Below are 19,510 nucleotides of genomic sequence, written 5' to 3' on the forward strand. Positions count from 1 at the left end.
TTAAATCCCCCTCCCCTCTCCCCCTCAGTCCTCTCTTCTCCAGACTAAATAAGCCCAGTTCCTTCAGCCTCTCCTTGGAAGTCAATGAGTGAGGGCAGAGGCCATGCTTTCTTAGGGTGAAGTCTTTTATCGGCCCAGCTGGGGAGCCAGCTTTGAAATGTGAGGCATCCAGGAGACCGGATGAAGAAAGTCTTGGATTCCAAACCTGGCCTAACTCTGTCCCAGCTCCATACTTGGTCCAAGAAAAGATCTCACCCTGAGAAATCCTTATTTCCACTCTTGCTAATCCCAGCACTTAACCTACTCCCATATTGATCAATGGCCAGGAACTGTTTTTGCTTTTGAAGGGAAGTGTTTAAGTAGACAACCTCCACCCGAGGAATTGCCTTCCTTATGCTGATAATATGATTGAAGTTGGTTGGGACGGTGCTGTGAAGAGCCAGCAGGAGGTGCTGGTTGGGATATGTAGTTGGTGAGCAAATTCTGGGTGTTAGGGTTAGATAATAATTCTGAGGTCATGCCCCTTCTATGATGCAATCTTGAATCCTTTACAAGTAGGATCTGCGATTTAGGTAGCATGTTGACCTAGACAGAATTGTGCTGCAAATGATATAAATCATTGCTGGAAATCACTGTATCGTTATATCTGAATTTATGTCACCTCTTTATTACTTGTCACATTTTATTCCTCAGAAGTTGTTTTTATTGACATTGCTGATGTTTTTACCTGCCATAGGAACGTGTAGAGTTCCAAAGGTTCTTTTAAAAGTTGTACTTCTCCTACGATATTTATTTTAAATGCAATTCAAGTTGAAAATTGCTTCATCTTTTATAATCTATTCCTTGCCCTGCATGCCATACTTAATTTAATTTCCAAGGTTCTTTCTATTTGATAACCTGAAAAGAATATCTGTTGGCACCACTTCCCCTTTTCTTATATTATTTTTGTTGGCATAATACCTAGAAAACTTGCAAAGGAAATTTCTTTAGTATTTATAATGCAGGCTCAGTGTCATGCTGACTGAATTGTCAGAAGGCTGGTTAAACAGGTAAAGTTATGAAAGACGTTTTGGATTAAAAGAATACTTTCAGTTTGGAAACTTTATATCATGGCACTGTTAATGTTACTTTCTTCCATATCTTTAGCTCTTTGCTTTGACAAGGCCTTTAACTCAAAGAGAAAGTTGAGATCACTGCAAAAACATATGGAAACTGGGAGAAGGAAGGGCATGGGGGATCAGTGGGGCAGAGAAAGGAATAAACGTGGCTTCTTTAAAGCCAACGCTAAAGCAGTTGAGAGCTCCTGTCTGACATATATGAACGTGCTATCCAGAAGAATTCCAAAAGGCAATGCGATGTTGTCCAAAAGCCATGAGGCCAAGAAAAATAACCATTTATTGAACAGGCTTTCCTAGGCCATAAGTGTGCCAGCACATTCATTTTACATTTGTTGTAACTATATTTTTTTAAGTTTATTTGAGCAGTCCAAGACATTGTTCTTCAGCAGATGTTTGTTGTCTGAACATGGTTTGTAGCTAGAGCCATTCAATTCTAGACAGAGTGTGGATTAACATTTACTTATGATCTGACAAAGCTTTTTTTGCTCTTAAATTGAACGCTACCAGGGTGTGCCTGACAAATTACACATATTTTCTCATCATCTGGAAAAGATTCTTTAAAAAAGTAAATAGAAAAGTTTGGCTCTGTATACATATTCATCCCTTTTCATTCTCCCTTCTTAAAATTGTCATTTGTGGGTAAACTAAATGGCTACATACAGAAAGGAAGGAGACTAGGAATGTAGGGACTGTTTTTTCAGACTCCTTTTTCAAGGTTTTTGTTGCTGCTTGGAATATAGGAATAGGTGGGTTCCAGTGTTAACAACTGAGTTACAGATATAATTGTGTAATGCTGTGTGCCCTTATATGGACAGAAGTAGGAAGAATGAGTATCTCTTAGGCTTCAGTTTTACAAGTACCGAATATCTCTTCTGAGATGTTAGGACCCTTCATCACTCAGTGGGAGTCTTAATTAACACCTTGCAGGACAGACATGATATACAACAGACCAGCTCCTGTCCATATTAAACCCAGCAGTGCAGTCTTGAATCTGACAGTATTAGATTCAGATCCTCGACCTCTATGGAGTCCATGGAAGCATTACAGAATCGTACTGAGGCCAAAAAGAGTAGCAGTTGGGTAGCATTGTTATGTTAGCACTACACTACTTTCTCTATTCTCAGCTTAAGGAATCTAAGCATGAACGGTCTGACTGAAGTAGGAGGCTGAATACCAGCTCACACAGCCACATTATGTAGTGCTATGCTACTTCTTCAGTTCTCAGCATTGAGGGCACTAAGGTCAGAGGAGGATGCATGACCAGAACATGGCTGTCTTGGTGTTCCCTGTCTAACCTGATTACCAGTGGTGCCAGGTAAAGTAACAATGAGGCTGCTATGAATTGCTTTGGTGGGGACCAGTTGGCTTCCAGGAGCACAAAAGTTTTGGAGAATGTAGAGTACAACCATATTTGTCTGCCTGCTTCCCCTCCCTCGCCATTTTTTATTCTTTTAAGATTCCAGGATCAGGTTTATAGTTTGTAAATAAAGTATCTAATTGGGATTAAGAGATTTTTGTAGAATAAGTTTGAAGCAGTGCTGACAAAAAGGTGTCCCATAAAATGCTCTGGGATGGTAACAGTGTCTAGTTAAGATAGTATTCAGGCAACTGAATTAACTAAGCTAACAGACTGTATTGTGCCATTGGTTCTCAAGAATGGAGAGCTTTGCTTAAAGTCCATGTTCAAGTGTGGTAAAAAAAATCCTTTGGAATGTTGATGTGAAAATGTGATACTTTTCAAGCATTTTCCTAAACTGTTTATTACATTATTATAAATATGAACATTAAAAGTTTGTTAGTACGATTCATATTCTGTGAGTCCTGTTAATAACATTATGTGTAGAGCATTTTGGTGTCATCTGTCTTGTTGAAGGGCACTTTTAAAACTCTGCTCGCTGTACTGCCTATCCAATAGACTGTCCAAATAGACTTTTATTGTGATCATATCTCTTTTAATTATATTAAAATATATTTAATTATATTTTAACATCTAAAAGGTAGTTAACAATGGAAGCTCTCCTGTGTATTTTCTCCTGATTGAGTAGTCCTTATCTTTCGATGGTGGAAATTGGCAGAGCTTCCTTGTCTTTAATAGTATAAAGCCGCATAATACTACCCTTCTACATAATGTGATAGTTCTGTCCACAAGGTGGTTATTATTACGGTATTTATTTTGTTGAGCATTCTTAAATTACTAAAGCACTAAGTAGGATTCTATAATACATCCATCATCTACTCATTTTAATCATTAAGCCAGGGGCATTGTTGATAAATAGTATCTTCTGTGGTCATCCGTAAGTATGTATTGTATGACAGACAACACTGAGAGTGAACAATTCAGATAGTTTCAGTGCTACACAAGGTGAATTACAGTTGTAGTGAACTGCTTAGGATAAAGTTGTTCTGTTTAAAAATTATAACTTCTGGGAACTTCAGAAGAAACTATTGTCAATCTCAGATCAAAATGATTTGCTTTTATCTTTAATGAAAAAAATGACAAATCACCAAGTTGCAGTGGTGTTTCCTGAGTAATATATCTAACTGATATAGTACCCACCACTATTGCAACTAAAAGTACATTTCCAAAAAGATTTTTAGGGGTATGTCTACAAAGCACAATGTAGATAATTTAAGTGCCTAAATGTGAGAACTGGCTGAAGCTGTCTTAGTAATAGTAAATTTGCCAAAGAATGCAGTGCTAATTGTCACAGATTTGTTCATGAATTTACCAATTTGTCAAATAGTTTTGACTAGAGAAATGAGGGTCTAAGAGGAAGGTTGAGGTGGATAGCTGTGCCCCACCCCTGCCTGACCCCCAGCCCCACTCACACACCCTTTATCCAGTGATTCAGTGGACGTGTATACACATGGGCACTTACTAAGCAGTAACCAAAATTACTGCACAGTAACCAAAATTTACTGCACAGTTCAGGCAGCATCTATACATGCATGGTCATACTGTGCAGTTAATATGGCAATTTATGCCAGCTTGGATGTGAATTTGATACCTGCATCATGCAGGTCTCAAATTTAAGCCCAATTAATTACTGCACAGTACCACACATGTAGACACCTTACTGCACAGTAACACTGTGTATGTGGACTGACTTGGGACTAACTTTAGTCCCAAGTCAGTCCACATACAACATTACTGCGCTTTAACACCTCCATGTGTAGATGCTGGCCTAAACCCACTTACTGTACAGTAAGTTACTGTGCAGTGAATTTAATACACAATAAATGCATATGTAGACATGCCCAGTGGGTCTCAAAATGTTCACACGAGGTGTAGATGCTGTTTCAAGTCCCAGTGCTTGAAAGTATTTGAAACTACAGGTCTCATGTCCCAGGAGAGTGTTCAAATCGTAGAACCGTAGGGCATCCTGGGGTATGTGGAGATGGGGTCTCTCAGTCTCTTCTATTGATACTGCACCACTTTGTAAAAAAAATTGAACTTTCATTAGAGCAGGGCCTGGAATCAGGTTGTCTCACCTCCCATAGGAGAGTGCTACCTACAACCTATGGGGTACTTTAGACTAGGTCTTACTTACCCCTTCTTGTTGGAGGTGTTCCACTGTGTATAAAATCATTAGTGTAAGTAAGGTGGGGAGACCAGGGCAGCAGGCCTAGGTGCCAACCTGAGAGGCATGGAAAAAAAGCAGCCGCTACTATAACCATGTACTCATAATGACACTGGAAGTCACTGCTGCCTTCATGCATCCCAGCTGCCTTGAGTGTCAGCTGACTTGTTACTCCTCTGTATAGAATAAATATTAATGGAGTCAGAGAGAGAATGACTCTCTAGCCTGCTGTTTTGGATATTCCTGTGGACAACGGAATACCTACACTTCAGCCCCTGCTCTGATGCACATTTAATTATTTATGCAATGTGGAACAGTTTAGCAATAAAGCTCCCATCCCATCATCCATAAATAATCAGTGGCAGGGAGGTGGAAAAACTTGAGTTCAAATCTCCTCAGCCAGAAAAATAAATTTGTGTAGAGTCTACGACATGCTGCGTGATTTCTGTAACCACCAAGCTATTGAATTAAGGTGGAGGGAAAGGGTTACCTTCAGCAGGTTGTGATTCCAGCCTTTCCTTTGCTTTTCTTATCAGTGACCACAAACCAGAAGCTTCATTTTGGGTCAAATAAAAACTTTCATTCAATGCAAAACATTTTCTTTATTTATTCTGGCAAGAGAAAAAGAAAATGTTCCAATTATTTTGAATCAAACCATTCTACTTTTCTTAGCTAAACCAAAAAGTTAATTATTTACTCATCTCTAATAAATATTTTTGAGGCCTATGTGCCAGCCCAGCTATTCAGTATCTAAATGCTAAAACTCCCTGCAAAACTACAAGTACTAACCTTACTTCATATTATTTCCCCACAGGCATAAAGTTCACTTGCACTTTTTTTATGCCATAGTTGAAACAATGAGACCTAGCAGAATCCGTTCTGAATTTATATTACATCAGAGTCCATGGAAAAAAATTAGTGAATATTCAAAGTCAAAACAACGGAAGGCTAATCAAAGCTGTTTTTTTAAAATATTAATACAGTATTTATTTAAAAGAATAAAGTATTAAATGTGGAAAACTCTTTCATGTATAATGAAAGCAAAAGTAATGTAAATTAGCAGAAAACTTCAGTGCTATGAATGTTATTGTAAGCATTTGTAACTTAAACTTTAGCGTAGTATCACAGGCTTTTGCATTTTGGTAAAACTAGTTATATGCCGTGTTTCTGTCTTTGCTGATATGGGACTCTCAGGGCCACAACATTGTCCCAAGCAAACTTTTAAAAAGCAGGTCTGGTTTTTTTGTTTGTTTAGCAGAGCACATAATGTTTCCACGCATTTATCCCTTCTTAATACCTCCACCCTAAAACCAGGTGTCTTATTATAATTTTTGGATTTTCTTTGTCATCATCACTTTAAACTTGTGCTATGTCCACCATCTGTGCTCCTTCGGTGGCACAGAGACCATAGTAGGATCCAACACTCTGTACTGTGATCTAGAATTATAATCAAATAAAGTATATGACTGAAGTCTTAAGTAGTGGAGAGCTGGCACTCGGGTACCAAATTAACTAAATCCACTGCAAATCCAAACTCAAGTACCCAGTTATATCTAATGTTCCCTTAAATACTTGCAAACTTGAAGTATATTATTGCAGTAGATAGAATGTATTTCATATAAAAACCAGTGATTTATACTGGATAGTGAGGATAATGCCAGTGATTTATATTGCCTTTCTTTTGTTTTCAGAAGCTGGATTTCAATGCCACTACTAAATACTGATATGCAACAATTGCTGAAGCTTGGGTCATCCTCAAGTCACTCAGAGAAGTGCTTTAGGAAGCATGACTTGATCTCCCTCTTGTGGAAAGAAATTGGAAGTGAACATTTGTGATTTGAAAAAAAGCAAAACCAACTAACAATTATGGCAACAACAACTACGCCACCTGCTGCTGCATCCAACCTTCCAGGGAATGATGGAACTGACTTTCTGATCGTGCTACACTACAACTACACAGGAAAACTTACTCTCCGAGAAAAGGCAACAGATAGCATAGACTTTACAACTGTGGCATTTCTGATCATATGTAGCTTCATAGTCTTGGAGAACTTGATGGTGTTAATTGCCATATGGAAAAATAACAAATTTCATAATCGGATGTACTTTTTTATTGGCAATCTAGCACTCTGTGATCTCCTCGCTGGAATTGTTTACAAAGTAAATATTCTTATGTCTGGCAAGAAAACTCTGAGTTTGTCCCGCACAATCTGGTTCATTAGGGAAGGCAGCATGTTTGTTGCCCTTGGAGCTTCTACTTTGAGCTTATTAGCCATAGCCATTGAGAGACATCTGACTATGATTAAAATGAGGCCTTACGATGCAAATAAAAAGTACAGGGTGTTTCTTCTTATTGGAACTTGTTGGCTTATCTCAGTTTCCCTGGGTGCCTTACCAATTCTTGGCTGGAACTGTATTGACAATTTGCCAGATTGCTCAACAATTTTGCCTCTGTATTCTAAGAAATATGTTGCCTTTTGCATAAGTATCTTTATAGCCATTTTGGTGGCTATTGTTATTCTTTATGCACGTATTTACATACTGGTAAAATCCAGTAGCCGTAATGTCACTAATCATAATAACTCGGAGAGATCTATGGCTCTGCTTAGAACAGTTGTGATTGTAGTCGGCGTTTTCATTGCCTGTTGGTCTCCATTATTCATTCTGTTGCTCATAGATGTCGCCTGCAAAGTAAAACAGTGTGCCATTTTATATGCAGCTGACTGGTTTATTGTCTTGGCTGTCCTCAATTCTGCAATGAATCCTATCATCTACACTTTGGCCAGTAAAGAAATGCGCCGGGCTTTCTTCCGTCTTGTTTGTGGCTGTCTAGTGAAGAGCAACGTGGCTAGATCTTTACCTATTCAGCACACCCCTGATCAAAGTCGGAGTAAGTCTAGCAGTAGCAATACCCAGAAGCCAAAAGAGGATTTTCCACAGATTAATGTTCCCACATGTATTAATGAAAAAACTGAATCTTCTTTTCACAATGGAAAGTTCTGCAAATAAAGGACTTTGCAAGTCAAATACTCATCTACAGCTGTTTGGATGAAATTACAGAGTTTATCAATTTTCAAGCACTTAAATCATAGGGGAAAACACTAACCACTTATTTAACTTTGAGTACCTATTTATCATACAAATCAGCTTGTTTTGGATATTAATTTGGTAAAAGATCTGACTCAGGAAAACTCTATATAGTAGCCAGAGCCCTTGTATATGTAAAGTCTTTGTACGTGTAAAGATGGCATATGTCATATAGATGTGTTTGGCACAGTCTAACTTTAGAATGCATTTAGCTCACCTATACGAAACATCAACGTTCATTAGGCACTGTGGGCTTGATGAATGAATGAAAACATGACCCTGCTTATTGTTAAACTGGACACAGATTAATTACGTTATCCATTGTGTGTTATAATTCTGTACATGTATCTTGCTGTTATTTTAATAGTCTTACATATATGTAGTATAAATAACTGTATATTTGTACATTCCTTTCTTAAATAGTCGTTTTATAGCAAAAGTTTACATTATACTACACATATTATACTATATAATGTAATATAACAGATTATACAAATATGTAGATGCATTTCAAATAGTATGTTTGAAAATGTATGAAGAAATCTGATCTAAGAGGACAAACTAAATATGCAGTATCAACTGAGTAGTTTATCTTACAACCATTACAAGTCCTCAACTTTAAATGCAACAGGCACAACTCTTCCCCTGTAACTAAATTTTAAGCAAATAGTGCTAAATAACCATTAGCATTAAGTAGGTTTGTTATTTAAAGTAATTAAAATGTGACTCAGTAGGACACATATAGCAAGTGTATGTAATTTTACTATGTCTTTACTATTTGCAGTGTTTAAAAATATGTGAAATCTGCGTAAGTATGTATACCTTGTAAATGCACTACATGAACTAACACTCTTCCACTGCAAAACTAAGAAGACATAATTTCAAGTGACAGTAGACAATGTGATCCCCACAGAACTTGTGGAATTCCATCAGGAGCTACTACAACATGGAGCTTTATTAGGTCTTTCTGGGGACAGGTCCAGCCAATGTAACACTGTTTCTGTAGAATCATGTTGCAAGATGGAAAATACGAAATAGCAAGTCCCCACAGAAGGAAAGCAGTCCATGTACAATTATTCCTTCTTCTGTATCTGGAATTACTGTTCTGAAATCCTCTGGATTTGGAAAGCCTTGCTTTGTCCACCCTCCTCGGTATCCCATATCCCCTTCAATGGAGAATTCTACAGGAGACTTCATGGAACAGCTTTGTGGAAGGTTTCCCTACCATTCTTACTCTCTTCAAGTGTATTCTCCATCAGATGGGGCAGCGTGGCTCACTGTGTTCAACATTTGCTTAATATTATGGTATGAATTTGCATAAATCTAGTGAAAGCAATTTAGCATGAGAGATTTATTCACAGGCTGAGAAGCTGGCTCATGATTGTTTTGTGAATTGTACTTTTAAGGCTCAGATTCTCAAAGTGTGTTAGCTGTTTCAAGTCTAATAATGCTCATTATCTTGCAAGCACCTAACTTCCATAGGCCCCTTTAAAAAAATCTCAACTTAAATTTTTCAAACTAAGGGGGAAAAAGCATGATTTTTTATTTACAACTTATAAAAATGGTCCTTATTTTTTCTCTTATATTAGTCAAGTATAGCATCTACATCAAGAATATTTCCAAGTATGTACAGTGTATAAATCATGTAAAGTCTGGAAAAAGGTTTTCTAAATATACTGTTTTACATTTTGGTTATTTTTTCAAGGCACGAGTCTACTTGTAAATAGGTCAGGAGTGTCCCTTTGATTTTTGTAAAGAGAAATAGCTGAATTTTCAACAGCTGTGAATGATACAAGTAACTTTCAAGTGTCTTACACAAAATGGAGACTGCCCCAAGCACTAAATAGTAATTTAGACACTAAATGGAAAGAAAGTCTAGCAAAGCTGAGCTAGAAAACATGTCATGATATAGGAGATGAGCTGTGGATACGAATTGAGTCAAAATGTCTGATTCGCATCTGTATTTGTGCTGTAAATGGAACAACTTACATAGTGGTGTTGTGGTTTCATTCTTTAGACTTCAGAGTGATATTTCAATATACTTCGCGGCCTGGAGAGCTTTCCTGAAACAAGAGTCTTTGCAAAATACTTGCTAAAATTCCAGTGTTCTCTGTTCTTCTAAATGTTTGCTTTTATTAAATGATCAGTCCTTCCAAAAGGCTGGAGTTCCAGGTCTCGCAGATGTGAAGGTCTTCAACAGCGCAACTTCCCTTAGCTTTGGGGCAAACATGGCTGAACCTATCCTGTGCCTCAACTTAAAGATGTTAGTTATGTTTCCCATACCAAGATTGTAATAAAAAGAAAAATATGTATTAACCAAGGCCCAAACACATGTCCATAAACAAGATTTTTAGGATGCAGGTCCTACTCTTGAATGCTGTTCAGTTAGCCCAAGGTACAAGCAACTGTTTGGAGCCTCGTGGTTCTGCAGCTCTATCCCTTACCCCAAACTCTCTCTTTCCTTCTGACAGTGGATTCAAAGGCAGAGCAAGCTTGCTACTAAAGTTCTTTCTAGCAGCATAGCCCAACACTCATTTTACAGTTGTTTCCTATGTTTCTGCAGTCTGGATGAACAATTGATACATGAAGCTGAGACACACAAATTCCAAAAACCAGCTCCACCCCTCATGGACATTGAAGACACTGCCCATTATGGAACTACTGTAGAAGGGAAAGGCAGGACTACGGAAGACATCATGGGGGTGCAAACAGTATGGACTGGGTGCAGAGAAAGCCCAAAGATTGGCAGTGATGGAGACTCTGTACGCATGGGAGGATACTCCAGCCTTGAAGCTGGAACAAGTGTTTGGAGAGAACTCCATCCCCCTTCCCTTTCCCAATTCCATCCCTGAAATAGATGAGATTTTTTTAGAATGAAGACCAAAGAACCAGGTTATCCATTAGGCCACAATTTGATCAACATCAGTCTCTTGATCTGTAAATGATTTGTCTTATACAGAGAAAAAGTGACAAAACAAACATGTTTTGATAGTGTTGAGATGATATTGTATCTGTGATGGTCCAGGAAATATGAGACAAGAATTTTTGTGAGAGATATTTTTTAGCGGACCAACTATATGGTTGGGATAGACTTAGACAAGCTTTTGAATATGCTGCATTCTTCTTCAGGTGTGTGCCTGTTTTTTCCATCACACCTGAAGAAAAATGCATTGCATTCAATTGGTCCAATAAAAAAGGTATTATTCACAAAAATCCTTGCTTCACATACAAAACAAACACATACTTCACTAGTGTTATTCCATGAATTGGAGTCTTTATTTTTGTTCTGGCCTGCAGAAGAAATGCAAAAGAAAGCACCTGAGGAAAAAGAGCTTTCATAAGAGTCTTTATTGCCAATAGTCTTACAGATTTACAGTATTTTAAATTATTAAGTACCATAGTCATTTTAGAAAACTTTTTTCTTTATATCCCAGACTTTGGAACCAGTTATGTAGCAGTCACTTTCAAAGAGTGTAACAAGGTTTTGTGTTTGAGTAGAAAACCTACAGCTAGATTATAAATGTCATGCCTGAAAGCACAGTCTATAAAACAAAAATTAACTAAACGCCATAAACTCTGATTCCACTGTGTTGAACTCAAAGGTAGGTAGGCTTTCCTTCAAACAGTGGGAGCAGGCTTAGACTCATATTTAGGATAAATGCTGGAAGGATTTGCTACATAGTTGGAAATGTAAACTGCTATACCACAGGAAAGGCACAATTTCCCATTACCGATTTTAATTAGAAATGCAGCATTGGCTAAAAGTTCGCTGTTTGTCAATGGTGGTGATGGTATTGAAAATAAATGCTAGGCATAAAACTCCATTGGCTACCACAAAAGCCAGGAAGTCAGGATTCTTAGAATTGCTGTTTAGCTCCCATTGAGGTGAATTACGTTAGGTAAGCCTGGAATAATGACATTTAACTTCAGAGAGACTTGATTTACATAGATGTAATTCATAGTATAGTTTAGTCAATTGTGGTTTCAGCCTCTATCAGGAACTGGGGCAGCCCTTTCTGGGGTAATGGGCTAGATCAGTGGTTCTCAAACTGTTTAAACTCAAGGTAACCCTCTTTAGGCTCAAGGCACCCCTTCTTAGACTCAAGGCACCGCTCAAAAAATGCCAGCTTAGTTTTCACTCATTTTTTGACTGGGAAAATACTACAATAATTTTTCTGTTGGAAAAAAACTCAGAAATACCAAAACAGGTGAGCTTTAAAAAAATGAATTCTTATTTAAAATCATTGGGTTTATCATGTTGCACACCTAATGGTGCTAATATTGTGGGGCATCCTGTGGCACTCCTGAAGGGATCTCAAGGAACCCCAAGTTGCCACAGCATCTTGGTTGCAAATCACTGAGCTAGACTTAGTAGGTTTTTCCCTAAAAGTTTTGCCTATATTGTTTGCCCTCCCACAGAATGAGCCATACTGTGGGGCCTGACCACAAACATATCAACACATCTGGTATCTCCACCAGGCCAGGATCTTTCATACAGAGTTCTGCTACCTCCATAAAGCTTCCTGACCCCTCCATCTATCTGTCAGCAGAGTTGCAAGGGGCCTCCTTGCCCATAGTGATTTCTGACATCTCCTCTTTGAGAAATCTTCGCAGGAAAGGTATTGTTTTTCTCTGATTATTCCTCTGGGACCAAAGGAAGACTGGGTTAAAGAGCATTAGCCCAAACCTGTCTCCCTTTAACATGGAGTTACGCATTCCCCTCTCCCCAGCACATTCAATTGCCAACCCAGTATCAAGAGCATTATTGAGTGCAGGGCGAGAATGCTGCTGCAGAACTGGGCTAGCGCTACCTTTGCATGTGGGGGAAAATTCCTCTGACAGACCAAGATATAATTTGGCTGGAGTCAGGACCTACTTTTGCATTGTAAAAAAGGTATTTGGCAAAACTGCATTCATGACTTTGATTCCTTCTTGGTCTCTTGTAAACCAAAAGTGTTTCTGTGGAAATAAATGGAGCTACTCTGCTGTGAAACCAACACAGCTGAGTTCAAACTCTGTTCCATGTTATTTGGTCCTAGTGCCACTGTAATCTAAGGTTGCAAATAAATGTTGCCCTTTGTGCCTCCATAATAACCTTTTTTATGGTGCCCCAAAGGGAAAGCGTTTTGATGCCTATACCATTTCTCACACCACAAATACCCAAATTTGTGGCCTCGATGAAAGGTGGTAATAGTTTCCGCTTCTTTATTGAGACAGATGTCTGTTGGCTTTATTGTGAGAGTACATGCAACTCAGGGCTTGAGGGGCTCAGTCTTTGTGGAAATCTCTGGGCTGTGTCTCTGGGGAACATGTTGGCCATTGTTGGCCATTGTCCACAGCATCAACAGATGGGACAATAGGTCAACATGTTTCACCCAGAAAAGTGGATCAGCACAGCCAATCAACTTCATTTGCTGATGTCTATTTCTAGCATTGCTTACTTGTGGTGATCATTTCATTCGCTCCTGTAATTTTTGCATAAATTGCAAATATGAAAAAAGTGCAACGTTAACTTCTAATCCAACCGCTGGTACTAAAGAATTTCCTAAGAGACAATTTGCTTCTGTAATCAAAGTGGTCACTATTGGTGGACTGACAAAAACATGGCATAGAGTATTTCATAATAGATTTCATTTTGGATTAGAAAAAGTTACAGAGAAAATAAATTCTCACAATATTTCAACACACCACTTGTTTTTCCAAAAAGTACTTTGTGTACGATGCTCAGTCAAAATTATGTCTAAAAAGTAATAAATATCTTGTTAATAAATATTGAATGCACATTTGAATTTTCTGCAGCAAATGTTCACCTTTTCATATGACTTAAGGAAACACGTTTATCTTACAAAAAACAAATTTGGTATGTTTCAAGACTAAGTGGATGATAGCACTTCACTTGGAACAGAAAATGTCATCACACAAATACAGTCACAGAGGAGAAAAGAATTTCACACACTACCTATGATCTTCTTTTTCTTTAACTTGGAAAATACTTTCATTGGTTTATAATGAATATTTTCTGGATGGTGATTCTTACCTCATTGAAAAGAGAGGAGAACTAGGTAGATAAAGCTGTCAAATTTACCCTTCAAATAGATGTTCATGTCATGGATGAGCAAATTTAAAATTCAGCCACTTCATTTCTAATTCTTTAAGGTTATCTCTATTAACTGAGTCCATTTTACTTTCAGAAAGCTGTGTAGCAAAACAGGAGAGTAATTAAGAGTCTTCTGACCCATTTTCAAAGCTCTTTTTGCTAGTCAAGCTAGGGGGCTTTGCAATGTATTGCTTCCTGTACAAGTCTCTATTTCCAAAACTTTATCTTCTTTTGTGGGGGAAAAAATGTTTTCCAATTTTTTTTTTTAGTGGAAACCCTAGAGCAGCTTGTGCAGAGGAACAGTGCATATGTCTCATAGGCAAATGGATTTTAGGCGGAGAACAAACCTCATATAATCTCTATGGACATGGTTTAATTTTACTCTGAGTACGTCAACCAAAACAGCAAATATGCAACTTAGTGAAGATGTACCTACATTGATCTGCAACATGTGGCTCTGTCAGTTGCCTCAAATAGCTACATAAACAAAAATCTGAAACCTAGATTTATATCTCTATGCAATAGCATTCTCAAGTTGCAAAGTCCTGGTATAAATCTACAAGTTTCCTGAGGGTTGTGAATCTGTGCCAGCTCTGAAATGGTGCATTCTTACTTACAAATGTATAAATTCTATTGTGAATAAATTATACCTGGCATCTGGTACCTTAACTGCCAGCAATTATTTTATAATGGTATAAATGTTTATTAATTCCCATTTCATAACAATACAATATGGAGCATGGGGACTATCATACTAAGAAACTTGCGACTGCTATTCCCCAAGGGAAAAAAACCAAACAATAAGCCCCTGGTACAGAACATTTACCTGCCAGATTTCTAGGAAAGCTATTATAATGACTTCCTGCCCCACTCATTTTCTACTCATTCCAACAGCTCAATCCTGCATTCCTTGTGCATGCCTATGTTGAACTTTCACATAGAAAAAGCTCAAGAAAGGAATACAAATTTGTAAAATGGCATGATGAGATACTAATAGTTTTCTTTTGATGCATCTCTTAGAGACAAACAAGACTGAGGGCTGGGGAAGAATAGGAAAAAAGAGGCATCAGCCTCTATATCTAGGGCTTCACTCAGTCAGCTATGTTATCATTTTCTGCTTCCCACAAGACTGCTCAAACAAGCCACAGAGAGCTTGCTACCTGAAGCAGCAGCAGCTCCTATCAGTGGTATCTGTAGGGACTGAAGAACACCATGCTTCAGCGTGAAGCTGTTGTATAGCTGCATTCCTAGGTGTGATACAGGGAGTTGAATTGGGGCTTCAGGACCTTCCCTAGACAAAGAAGCAACCCACTATGGAAGCTGGTTCTCTTCCTTTTCCTAGGAGTAGTCTGAGTGCCCGAATGCTGCTTCACTGAAGAAGGATACAGGAATCCTTACTGAAGAAAAACTTCTATTGAAATCAGTAACTAATATGTGAGAACCCAAATGCTTCACAGGATTAGGTTCCTTAGCCCCCTGTAAAGATGAGGGTTTGTAAATGAGCCAGGGATATAGATAACCAAAGAAATAGGTGCATGTGATCTATCCAGCTGTTTGCTGCAGCTTTTACTTCAAGGAACACTTCTCCAGTCAGCGGTATAGGACAGCTGGTGTGTGCCAGCTGAGTGGGGAAGCACTACCCTTTGAAGTAAAAGCCCATAGCAAATATTGGAAAGGCTTAATGTGGCAACCCACTGGGAATTCAGCAGAGTGAGAGCCCTTCAAGTCCTGCCATGTCATTTTTATTTCTTTGCTTTATGCCCCTGCCATTTTAAAGTTTCACATTTTAAAAATTTGCTCCAAATTTCTACACCAACTGAAACATTTGATTGAAATGCTGGAGAGAGATCTGAACTTCAGCTGTCAGAAGTAGTGAAGCCAGCTTCACTGTCAACCTTATTCCTATTACATACCTACAGTACAATTAATCTAAAGCATTTAATTTAGTATTTTAGTAGCATAGATTCAATGCATGCCTAGTGCACAGGATTCAAATGATCGTAATATAAACAAAAGTCACTTTGAAGGGGAGATTTAGGTTTCTTAACCATAACATTTAGATTTTGTGCAGAGAGGAAGTGTGCTCTGGTAAGGTAGTGGAAACTTCTTACATACTAAATTACCAACCCGCAACGAAGAAACTGTGGACATTCCAGTGTTACCAGCTCTTGTGAGTTTATCATGAGATCCATAAATGCATTTCTTCATAAAGCCCCAGTTCCTGGAGTCATGAGATTATGTGAAACTTTCTTCTTTTATTTTATGAACTATAAAGGCCAGAACCAAAAAATAATTTAGGTAGGGTTACTATATTTCCAGTTCTGAAAAAGAAGACACCTGTCAGGGAGACACCTCAATCCCAACTCACAGCCCTTTAACCCTGCCAGTGCCCTTCACTCCCATACTTCAACCCGTCCCTGCTGCTGCCCCTCACTCCAAACCTGCAGTCCCCTGACCCTGCCAGTGCCCCTACCTCTCAACCCACAGTTCCCTACCCCCCAGGCCATGCTGGTGCCCCTCATTCCCCACTTAGAGCCCCATGGCACTGCCAGTGCCCCACACACCTGACCCACAAGTCCCCTGCCTCCCCTGTGCCCTCACTCCCAAGCCACAGCCCCCGCAGCCCTGCCAAAGGAGACCCCAGTTGCCCCCATCTCAACTAAGCCAGAGCGTGGTGACTCCAATTTATGCGGGCATTGGTGGAGCAACTTTGGCCCCAGTGCAGGCTGGAGGGAAAAGGAAGGGAGGCCTGTGACTCTTGCTGCCCTGGACTGAGGCCCCAGCACTGTACCAGGTGGCCTAGCCATGCCCTTGCTCCCTGGCCGGACAGTGTCTTCTGGCCACTCCACCCCTGTGAGCCTGGGCACTGGACCCTGTGCCACTGGCCCAGCCATGGAGCTCCCCACCACCCCCTGCCCACTTCACACACCCTACCACACCATGCCACACACACACACACACACACACATATGCACACACAGCCCTGACCCCCTATCCACCTCCCCAAACCCCTGACCCTCCAACCACCACTCCTCATAGACTTACCTGCATCCAGCTGTTAAGGTTGTTCCCACCACCATACCTGGTTGCATACCAGCCACGTGCACATGCACACACATTCACACATGGTGCCCCCTGCCTCCAATTGCCTACCCCCCACTCTCATCAGTGGAGCAGAGAAAAATTCTGGACATTTGTTCAGCTTTCAAAAAACCACCTGGACAGAGCTGGAGGATCCAAAAAGAGGACATGTCCAGGAAAACCCAGATTCCGGCATTCACCTCCAATTTACTTAATCAATGGGGTTTCAGGCACCTAAATAGGATTTAGGTGTCTCCATAAAGTTCCATAGCAAATCACTCACTGTTTCTAATGGCAACAAGATCAGACCCTGAACTTACAGATTTATAGCCTTGCTGTATAATTTTTCATGCACAGTACCAAATCCATCAGAGCAGCAACCAAAGCAGCAGGGACTAGAAAGGTAGCTTTTAATAGTCTTTATGTCCTCCCTTTACCCCCAAAAAGCCTAGAGTCAGATGGAAGTTGATTTGATTCCCAGTCATTTTAAAAGCTTCAGAGGCATGACGTCCACTACAGTCCTTAGGGTCTATCTAGAAACATGGCTTCACCACAGCCCAGAGACACAGCATTGGTATGCACTACCCTTTGCCACAGTTCCACATCACCAGGTGACATCTTGAGCCAGGTCGATATGACGGGTTTTCAGCTACTCTCTGCTGTCAGAACATAAGGTAATACAAGGTAAAAATGATATTAGTGTGTAATTACAATTGCAGTTACAACAGGTAAGAACTGAACTAAGGGTAGGGGATTTTATATGGTAGCAGATTGGTTGGTAGTTTGTTAAGACTACAGCTGGTAAATTCAGAAACATTTTTTTTTTTTTTTTTTTACAAATTTGTTTCAAAACATTTGAAATGCATTCATTCATGCACTCATCTCCCATCACTCCTTTTAGGCCCAGATTGTTCAAACAAAACAAAACATTGTTTATTATGAAATCCTACTTTCTGACAGGAGAATTTGTATCACAAATCAACAGCAAAAACATGACATCCTTTACTGAAAGATAATAAAAATGGAACCACAGGCAGAAGGCATAGGCTGTACCAGGCCATGCCTAGGGCCTCATTAAAAGATACAATGAGGTCACATTTTCAACTTTTGGGGGAGGGGAGGTTAGTAAAAAAAAAAAAGCATAAAATATGACCTCAATGTAAACAGTACTGGTCTGAACATGCAGACAGTCTAGAATAATAGGTCTGAGAGGCATTGCCTGTCAGAGAGAAGGTGGTGTTACATGTCCAACTTAACACTTGTTAAGTTAATGCATTTAAAATGCAAGCAAACACACATTCAAGCAGTTTAGCTCCTGTTAAGAACGCTTGTGACATTACAAAGTAGTATCCCTTTCAGGCAAAAGTTATCTCCTAACTCCTACTAACTTTAATGGGTCACTATAATCCAATGATTTGCAACTGTTGCAGGTGAATGTGTGACAAGGCATGTTCTGCTAAGGCGCACAGTGGCAGGTCTTTGCCACTGGACAGGGTCATGGGATGCTCCATGTACGGAGGGCCCTAGACTGCCTTGTTTCCGAGTCTTCTTCCACAAGACAACCACACTCAAAAAAGCAAAATAGAGGCTTTTTTCCCCTTAAAATCATCATTGCTCTCAGTCAAAATGCTACTCTGGAGCAGAAGTGCCTCCACATTTTTGCCTTATGGATTCCAACATGGCAACAGGGCTGAAGGACTCAGCCATGCTAGACAGGGCAGTAATCAAGCATCTAAGTACTCCTTCCTTGAGGACCCAGATCCCACCCACACTTCTGTGCTATGCAGAGGAGAAAAGAACTGAAGCAAACAGTTCCCTGCTTCAGAAAACTGCTTTGATCTTATCATCACTGCAAGGAAAATAAGGGGAGAACGCAATCATAATTCCCCTGCCTCCTAGGAGGCAAGGTAAAGAGGAGTTGCTTTCTCCACATAGTCGCACAGGGAAAGATGGCAAAAAGAATCAGGTTATCACATGCCCTGTGAGGTGGAACTACCCTCTTGCTCTATGGGGAAGTACCGATGGCAACCAGCCTCTACAACTAGGCAAAAAACATGTCAAGCAGTGGTTAATGGGGAGGTGGGGACTAAGAGAAAGGTTGCTAGGGGATGGGAAAGGGAAAGGAGGAAGATCCAAGAGGAAAGCCAGATTCTTGCATGCCTGGAGGTATTCTTGAAAGAGATCAGCACAGGCTGCAAATTTTATGTGACTAAGGACACAGTGATACAGGAGTTAGGATCCTATGATGGTGCCTGGCAGAAGTAGAACATGGTGAGATGGAGGAGATTAGAGGTAAGAATGTAACTTCAAGCTCCCTGAAAGATTTGCATGTCAGCATTGCCTCTGGAAGGTATTTTCAGGTACTAACTCTGAATCAGCTGCCAGAATGATGGGATTTATGTGTGGGGGGCAAGGGAAAGGTTGTTTTATAGATTGACCCCAACCAAACTTGCAAAACAGTGACTTTTCTATGCTTTATGGCAGAAAATACCAAGAAATTATTTGAGAATTTTAAAACAGCATCCTAGGAATGGTTTCTAAATCAA

The 19,510-nt window shown here is 39.6% G+C and overlaps 1 protein-coding gene across 1 annotated transcript; it reads left to right on the plus strand.

Annotated features, from left to right (window-relative positions):
• Positions 1-514: 514 nt before the first annotated feature.
• Positions 515-9,781, plus strand: S1PR3 (sphingosine-1-phosphate receptor 3). The gene is made up of 2 exons (XM_019555317.1): positions 515-2,512; positions 6,391-9,781. Exon 2 carries the CDS (start codon positions 6,566-6,568, stop codon positions 7,706-7,708), a length of 1,143 nt encoding a protein of 380 aa, XP_019410862.1. The 5' UTR covers positions 515-2,512; positions 6,391-6,565; the 3' UTR covers positions 7,709-9,781.
• Positions 9,782-19,510: the final 9,729 nt, after the last annotated feature.

The sequence above is a fragment of the Crocodylus porosus genome, unplaced genomic scaffold (assembly GCF_001723895.1).
Source record: "Crocodylus porosus isolate Cpor-Errol unplaced genomic scaffold, CroPor_comp1, whole genome shotgun sequence".
NCBI lineage: Eukaryota > Metazoa > Chordata > Crocodylia > Crocodylidae > Crocodylus > Crocodylus porosus.

What these genes read in the sequence shown, in the direction of transcription:
- S1PR3 (XM_019555317.1), top strand. Translation starts at nt 6,566, where the DNA reads ATGGCAACAACAACTACGCCACCTGCTGCTGCATCCAACCTTCCAGGG.